Raw genomic sequence first — 7,976 nt, 5'->3', positions numbered from 1 at the left:
ATGTTAACAATTCACAGGTGGCCTGCACTCGACAGCTCAACCCCCCTTTCTCCTCCGCTATCCCATCTGAGCCCCGCCCCCAGCCGGTGCCATCCCTAGAGCAGGTGCAGTTATGGTCCCATCATGGAACAGTGGAAGTGGGACTCCCTCGGGCTCCCCTGGCTGAGAACGTTTAGCTGCTAAGTGGCAGAGCCAGGTTAGGAATCAAGGTTTCTGACGCCAAACCCAGCGCCCAGACACCAGGCCGGCCCTGTTTCCATTTCATTGAGGAACATCCCTGTTCCCGTAGAAGACCATGAGGTCAGGGGCCCTGGCACCGAGCCACCAGCTGCGGACATTCCCCAGAACAGCCCGTTCTCCCCGCAGCTGCTGAGCAGGCGAAACCAAACTGACCACTGTCCTCCCCGCTTACAGTAAGGCCCTGCCGATTGCAGAAACAGGACCTGAAACTGCCTGAAGGCAGCAGGACCGGGTGAGAGTGGGGTGACAGGAGGGGGGCCCAGAGGAGGGGGCCGTCAGGGGAAGGCCCTTCCCTTCTCTGGGGAATGGGACTTCCGCTTTGGACTGAGAGCATCAGGCTCCCGGCTCCTGGTCCCACTGCTGCCCAGCCAAACGGCATCGCAAGCGGCCTCACAGGACGCCAGGTTCCCAGGTGAGGATGGGGCGTGGTGCCTGGGGGACTGGCCGGCTGGACCAGTGGGGTGGAGGGTGGTGATTCTCAAAGTACAGACCTTGCATCCCCTGCCTGGGAGCCCCCTGGCGTGTTTAACGCTGTGGATTCCTGCCTGGGCCCAGACCTCAGGGTTGAATCTCTCTGGAGGTGAACTTGGAGATAGGCAGCCACCTAGGGCCCAGGTCGGGGGGAGGCAGCCTCAAATGGGAGCCACCAGCCTAAGGTGAGTCCTGCTTCTGCCTCTGAAGTGCTGGTGATCTGGGGCAAGTCATGTGCCTCTCGGCTGAGACCCTCTCTGGGAATATCAGCACCTCAAGGTCACCCAGAGTTTAGCATAGTCTCTGGGTCAAGATGTCAGAGGCAGACGGATGTCAGGACCCAGGTCCCCTCCACCCAGCCCAGCCTCCCCAGCACCTGCCTCCTCTTATTTCCGTGCGTCTGCGAGAAAGCTCAGCACGACTCTTCTAAAGAAATCAGGGCACTTGCAGGTGAGTGGTGGTTAGTTATTAGTTAGCACTGAGTGAGCTCAGCGTTTGTAAAGGAGGGGGTGGGACCAGGCCCCACACCAGGGACCTTCTTATTTTATAGGTTCCATCTCATTGAATCCTCCGGCAGCCCTGTCAGGTGGAAATTAACTTTGCCAAAGAGGTTCGGGCTCTTGCGTGAGGTCATGCAGGGAGGAACCAGCAGAAGGGGGAAGGGTTCAAGGTCAAGTTGGCCTGACTCCAAGTCAGGGATGAAGGCGCAGTTGGGGCTGGAAGGAGATGGAAGGATCAGCGATGCAGGGGAAAAAAAGAGCAAGGGGCAAGGCTGATGGTGGTGATGACCGGTGAAGGCAGGAGGTGGTCAGACCAGATGAGTTTTAAGTCTACATCCTGGTCTGAGACGTACATGAGCCAGAACTCAGATCTTCCCACTCCCCCAACCCACCTCCCACTTCCCCCAAGAAACCTGAGTCTCATCAAAGGTCAGGACCTGCTCCTCCACTCCCACCCCCACCCTCCACCTCTCTGGTGGAAGCTCTCCACCCTGGGCCGCCTCTCCCTGAGACACCCCCTCTCCCTGGGCCCAACCTCTCAAAGGGACCGATCCTCTTCTACTTTTCCAACCATCTCCCATCATGTCCCCAAACTGATGGTGATCGTTTTAAAAATAGCTAATATGCAGTAAGCATTTCCAACATGCCAGACTCTGCCGTGAGCCCTAACTCGTCTGTCCTCCCACCAGCCCTATGAGCCAGAACTCCCATCTTCACACTGAGTTCTAGAGATGGGGCTAGAGATTAGTATTAGCCCCGTTTGTCGGAGAAACTGTGGCCAGAGAGAAGGGGCCTGCCTGCGGCCCTGAGCTAAGACGTGCGGAGGCCTGATGGGGACCTGGGGGTTGATATCCTGACGGCCCTCCAGGCCTCTCACCCCCGGGGATGTTTGCCGCCTCACAGCAACAGTAACAGTAATAAGAGCGCCCTTCGCTGGGCACTGGCGGACCCAGCACGGCTCTCAGTGCAGCCCATGCATTAGTTCCTTCTGCCCGGCCCAGGTTTTCACCACCAGGTACAGCAGCCTCTTGACGTAATAACACCCCTGAGTGTTAAGGTCCAGTGGGCACGGGTTTAAATCCCAGCCACAGGGGGGCGCTGTGACCTTGAGCGAGGGTCTCGCTCTCTCCACGCTCAGGTTCCTCATCTGTAAAATGAGAAATCAGGGATGCTTTCTCAAGAGGCCGTGGTAAGAACCGAATTCAGTGAAATAATGGCACATAAAGGTTTGGCACAGAGCCTGGTGCCTGCTAAGAGCCTAACGCATGGATTGTTAAAGTTGTCAAACTACCCTTTTGTAAAACCTCCAGCAAGAGAGGGAATGGATGCTCATTCAAAAATAAAAATAAGCAGATGCCCTGAACCGCCCTCTGTTCGGAGCAGGGCAGAGCCCACGCCAGTCACACGGCCCTGGTCACAGCCCCTGTGCAGCCGCCCAGCCCAGAGTCGGGCATAACTCAGGAGTTTGGGCAGTGAACTGATTAGAACCAGACCAAGGTGGGGAAGCTGATTTTCTGATCCCAGCAAAGCCTCCATGTGCCAAATTCTGGGTTGGCCCAGCCAGCGTGAGGCAGAGATGGAAGGAATTTGGCCACAGCTCCGTCCTTAACAAACTCCCAGATACCTGTGGGCAGGTTGCTGTCTAACGTTGGAGCCTCAGTTTCCTCATCTGCAGGATGGGGAAATAATCACAGCCCACTTTCCCAGGGTGCTATGAGGCTCAGACAACAGCAGCAACAAGTCTGAACAAGGCCGTGGCCTTGCCCGGGTCCCCACAATCATCCTGGGAGGTGTGCGGGGGCCACTTTGCTCTCCCATGTTAAGAGCAGGAAATAGCTCAGCTTCTGTGAGTGGGGGGGTGATGAGGAAAAGCTCTCTGGAGGAGAAAGGCTTCGGCCTAAGTCTTGAAGGAAGGGGAGGACTTGGATCTGGGCCAAGGGGAGTGGGCAGCCTTGGTAAGTGACAAGCTGCCCGTTACTGAGAAGGTGCAAGTCATGGATGGAAGAGCCCTTGGCAGAGATGCTATTGAGGAGATTCAATCATAGGCTAACTGCTCCTCAAAATTCTTCAGCACAGAATTACTGTAAGACCCCAGGCAGTAATTCCAGTAATTCCATTGCTCGGTAGAACTAAAGAGAATTAAAAACAAGGTATTTAAACAAAACCTTGTACGTGCATGTTCATTGCAACGCTATTCACAATAGCCAAAAGCAGGGAACTTCCCAAATGCCCATGAGTAATGAATGGATAAACAAATTGTAATATGTCCACACAGTGGAATACTATTCAGCCATAAAGGGATGAAGTACTGATACGTACTACAACACAGGTGAGCCTTAAAAACATGATGCCGAGTGAAACAAGCCAGACACGAAAGGTTGAATAGTGTGTCAATCAGCGGTTCTCAACCTGTGGGTCGCGAACGATGAAAATACATCCTGCATATCAGCTATTTACATGACGACTCGTAACAGTAGCAAAATTATAGTTATGAAGTAGCAACGAAAGTAATTTTATGGTTGGGGGTCACCTCAACGTGAGGAACTGTGTGAAAGGGTCGCGGCATGAGGAAGGTTGAGAGCCACTGGTTATAGGAACTACCCAGAGTAGTAAGTCCACAGGCAGAAAGCAGATGAGTGCTTGTCGGGGCTGCGGGGGAAGCAGGACTGGGAGGAACTGCTTCATGAGTACAGAGTGTTTGGGGGCTGATGAGAATGTTTTGGAACTGGAGAGAGGTGGTAGTTGCACAACATTGTGAATATGCTAAATGCCACCAAAATGTTCACTTTAAAAATGATCAAATTTATGTTAGTGAGCATCAGCTTAATTATATAATGCTAAGGGCTGGACTGGATGGAGCTTAAGGCGGCTTGCATGCTGAGGACTCGTGCCCCGAGGCACTGGCTATGCTGAGCAGCTCGAGACAGCCCAGGGCTGCTTCTAGTTCTCTGGGGTGAAGACAGGCCAGCACCGCCCTGTTACCAGGGCCCACGCCTTTGGAGGGACCCAGGAACAGCCACCAGAAGAGATGGGCTGGTATGCTGGCAGGGACACTGGCCAGGCCTGGGCAGTGCCGGGCAGGCCTGGGTTCGAGTCCTGGCTGCAGTCCTTCCTATGTGACCCCAAGCAAGTAACTTGGCTACCCCAAGCTTCGGTCTGATCCTCCCCTGTGCAGAAATAATATCTCCTTCCTGGTGGGGCTGTGATGAGGATGGGAAGTGGCTCGCTGTGCAAGCAGCACAGGCACCCTGAACGCAGAAGCTCCGATGAGTGAGAGCACTTAGAATAAAATCCAGCCTGGCTGGCGTGGCTCAGTGGTTGAGCATCCAACTGTGAACCGGGAGGTCATGGTTTGATTCCTGGTCAGGGCACATTCCCAGTTTGCGGTCTAGTGTGCAGGAAGCAGCCAATCAATGATTCTCTCTCATCATTGATGTTTCTCTCTTTCTCTCTCTCTCTCTCTCTCTCTCTCTCTCTCTCTCTCCCCCCCTTCCTTTCTAAGATCAATTTAATATATATATATATATATATATATATATATATATATATATATATATATTCCAAAATCTGCACACCACAGCCGCAGGCCCTGGCCCCCGGTCACTCCGACTGCTCCCTCTCTGCTGGCCACTCTCCCCCGTGCTGGTCCACCTTCCAGGCTCTATTCTGTCTCTGGCATCTGCCTCCGGCCTCTGCCTCCACGGTCCTCTCCCTGTGGAACATTTGGCCCTTTCTGCACCTTCAGGTCCCCGCCTAAACATCACTTCTCAGAGACGCTTCCCCGTCTACAACATGTTCCTGGTGGGAGGCCTCCCCTCCCCAAACCCGCCCTTTCCCACCCCAGCACAGTCCCTCTCCCTCCGGGCGCTGTCCCTGCTGTCAGAGCACCCATCGCCCATCCCCAACTATTTCTGTTCATTGACCTCCGTGAAGGCAGGGGCCTGTGCACCAGCACCCAGAGCAGGACCCACTCAGAGAACACATGCATGACTGAACGAAGCAACGAACCAGCCAACGCATTAATTCATTCATTCATTCATTAAACGTGAGGAGTCACCACAGTCGTTAGTAACCTACCCCATCTTCTTGTCCCCCCGCAGGAAGCGGCGAAGACTGTGGTGATGAAGACGCCGAGGGAAGGCCTCCTGGCACTGCTGCTGTTGCTGCTGGGCCCTCTCGATGTCTCCCAGGCCCAGAGGGACTGCACCGGGCCCGCGGCCATCCCTGGCATCCCGGGCATTCCTGGGACACCAGGCTCTGACGGGACCCCTGGGACCCCAGGGGTAAAGGGAGCGAAAGGTCTGTCTACTTTGGGGACACACTGGTGTCACTGGTCGAGGCCCCACCTCCTGCCTCCCGAGTCACAGGGGCCCACCTTAGAGGTGGTAGAAGCACCTGATGCCCATCAGCTGGCTGAGCCCTCGCAATAGCTGGCAGGGAGGGAATTCTGGTTCCCATTTTACAAAGGGGCCCAGCAAATGCTGAGGCTGCGACCAGACCAGGGATCTCTGACCACTCAGTCCAGGTAGAGAGAGGGCACCACCGCAGTCACACAGCCCTGGGTTACCTCTGGGGGAAGCGGCGTCACCTCCCTGAACTGCTGTTTCCTTACCTGTCACATGTGGACAAGTGACAGGTTCCCCCCCATTTCCGTGGGGTTGTCACAGTGTTCAAAGGAGACGTCCTGCCATAAAAAAAACCCTCCCCTGTGAAATCTAGTTCATTCGCTCATTGGCCCATAGCCAACCCCTCTCCCCAAATAGTCCCATTTAATCCGCACAAGGCCACAGACTCTCAGCATCCCCATTTTTCAGATGGGGAAGCTGAGCCTCGAAGAATCTGACTCACTCGAGGTGGCACAACTAATATGGCAGATGTGACGGGAGAAGCGCATCTGTCTGCCCCGAATCCACGGTCTCGGCCACCGGGCTCTGCCACTCTGTAGGGAAAGAGGTTTTACCTTGTGTTGTGCTGAACCCAGGGTCGTGGCTGCTTGGCGCGGTGGAGTGGGAGGATTCTAAGGCCCACTCCCAAGTTCTGCAAGAAAGACTGTGTGATTGCTTAAGGAGGTCAGTCTTGGGGGAGGGGACACAGCGTGTGTGCCAATCATTCGTTACCAGCCTCCAGGCTTACGCTGGAACCAGGTTCTGGATGAGCTAGTGAGGAGGGCGCAGGGAGAGAGTTGCTTCCCCAGGTGTCAGTCCAAACACATCACAGACTCAGGAAGCTGGGCTGGAAAGGGACTTGGAGGCGCTCTGACCAACCCCCTCCTCTTCACAGAGGGGAGGCTAAGGCCCCGAGAGGAGCAGGGGTCTGTCCACGGTGACTCCGCCAGGCTCCTGGCCTCTCCGCCCAGGGCTCCTGTCTTTGGTTCTCGGTGATCTCAGCCTCATTTCTCGTTTCCCTGCTTTTCCAGGGTTGCCAGGGCTCGCTGGAGACCATGGCGAGTTTGGAGAGAAGGGGGACCCAGGGACTCCCGGGAAGCCAGGAAAAGTCGGCCCCAAGGGCCCTGTGGGCCCCAAAGGCTCCCCAGGGCTCCCTGGACCCCGTGGCCCCAAGGGTGAGTCGGGAGACTACAAGGCCACGCAGAAGGTCGCCTTCTCCGCCATGCGGAAAATCAACACGCCCCTGCGGAAGGACCAGGTGATCCGCTTCGACCACGTGATCACCAACGTGAACAACAACTATGAATCTCGCCTCGGCAAATTCACCTGCAAGGTGCCGGGCCTCTACTACTTCACCTACCACGCCAGCTCACGAGGGAACCTGTGCGTGAACCTCATGCGCGGCCTGGAGCGCATGGAGAAGGTGGTCACCTTCTGCGACTATGTCGTGAGCACCTTCCAGGTCACCACCGGGGGCATCGTCCTCAAGCTGGAGCTGGGGGAGAGCGTCTTTCTGCAGGCCACAGACAGGAACTCCCTGCTGGGCATCGAAGGTGCCAACAGCATCTTCTCTGGGTTCCTGCTCTTCCCGAACCCAGAGGTGTGACCTGTGGGGCTGATTCATCCCCTTGCCCGCCCCCTCACCCACCAGCAATACTCACTTTACCCCCAGCACTACCCTCACACAGTCAGTCTCCATGGATGTTGCTGAATGAATGAGTAAATAAACTCTTCATGGCCAAGGGCCAGTGGTCCAATTCTGTGTCCCAGCACCTGGCACATAGTAGGTGCTGAGAAATGCTGCTTGAATGCTAGTTGGATGAATGAATGAATGAATGAATGACCTCTGACAACAGAAACTCTTTGTGGTTGGAGGTGACTGGAGGGCCAGACTCTGCTTCCAGCTCTGTGACAGCCACACAGTGGGAGATGGGGAGGGAACACCATCTGCTGAGCACCTACTATGCTCTTAGCACTGAGCTAGACACTTTCCTCATTCTCTCATTAATCCTCACACTCATCCTTGGAGACATGGTGCATCATGCCCAGTTTACAGAGGAGAAAAATGAGGGCTGAGGGATAAGAGAGTGTCCTCAATCCCACAGCATGGCTGAGATTCAAGGGCAGGCCTGCCTACGGATGACCTGGGGCCTCCTGCAAGGCAGCATGTCTAGGTCAGCCTCTAAAGGGGTTTTCTGCTTAAAATGTCACATATCCCCACCCAAGGGACCAAGGGGCCCTCCTCCAACGTCTTAACTGACCTTGGAGCCAAGACTCTTTCCCTTTTGATTCTCCCCATGTGCTTCCCCTCCCAGTATCTTCCCAGACTGGCACAGGCTCAGCCATCCAATTAGAACAAATGTCTCAGTGGACATATGGG

General features: G+C 55.3%; 1 protein-coding gene across 1 annotated transcript; it reads left to right on the top strand.

Moving 5' to 3' along the window:
• The first annotated feature begins 423 nt into the window (after nucleotides 1-423).
• On the top strand, nucleotides 424-7,340 carry C1QB (complement C1q B chain). Its single transcript, XM_081085508.1, has 3 exons — nucleotides 424-652; nucleotides 5,312-5,510; nucleotides 6,628-7,340. The coding sequence occupies exons 2-3, from the start codon at nucleotides 5,333-5,335 to the stop codon at nucleotides 7,200-7,202; spliced, it is 753 nt and encodes a 250-aa protein (XP_080941634.1). The 5' UTR covers nucleotides 424-652; nucleotides 5,312-5,332; the 3' UTR covers nucleotides 7,203-7,340.
• The last annotated feature ends 636 nt before the right edge of the window (nucleotides 7,341-7,976 follow it).

The sequence above is a fragment of the Myotis nattereri genome (assembly GCF_964212035.1).
Source record: "Myotis nattereri genome assembly, chromosome: 3".
Lineage (NCBI taxonomy): Eukaryota > Metazoa > Chordata > Mammalia > Chiroptera > Vespertilionidae > Myotis > Myotis nattereri.
The sequence above is the reverse complement of the archived record's forward strand: the minus strand, read 5'-3'. Positions and strand labels throughout refer to the sequence as shown.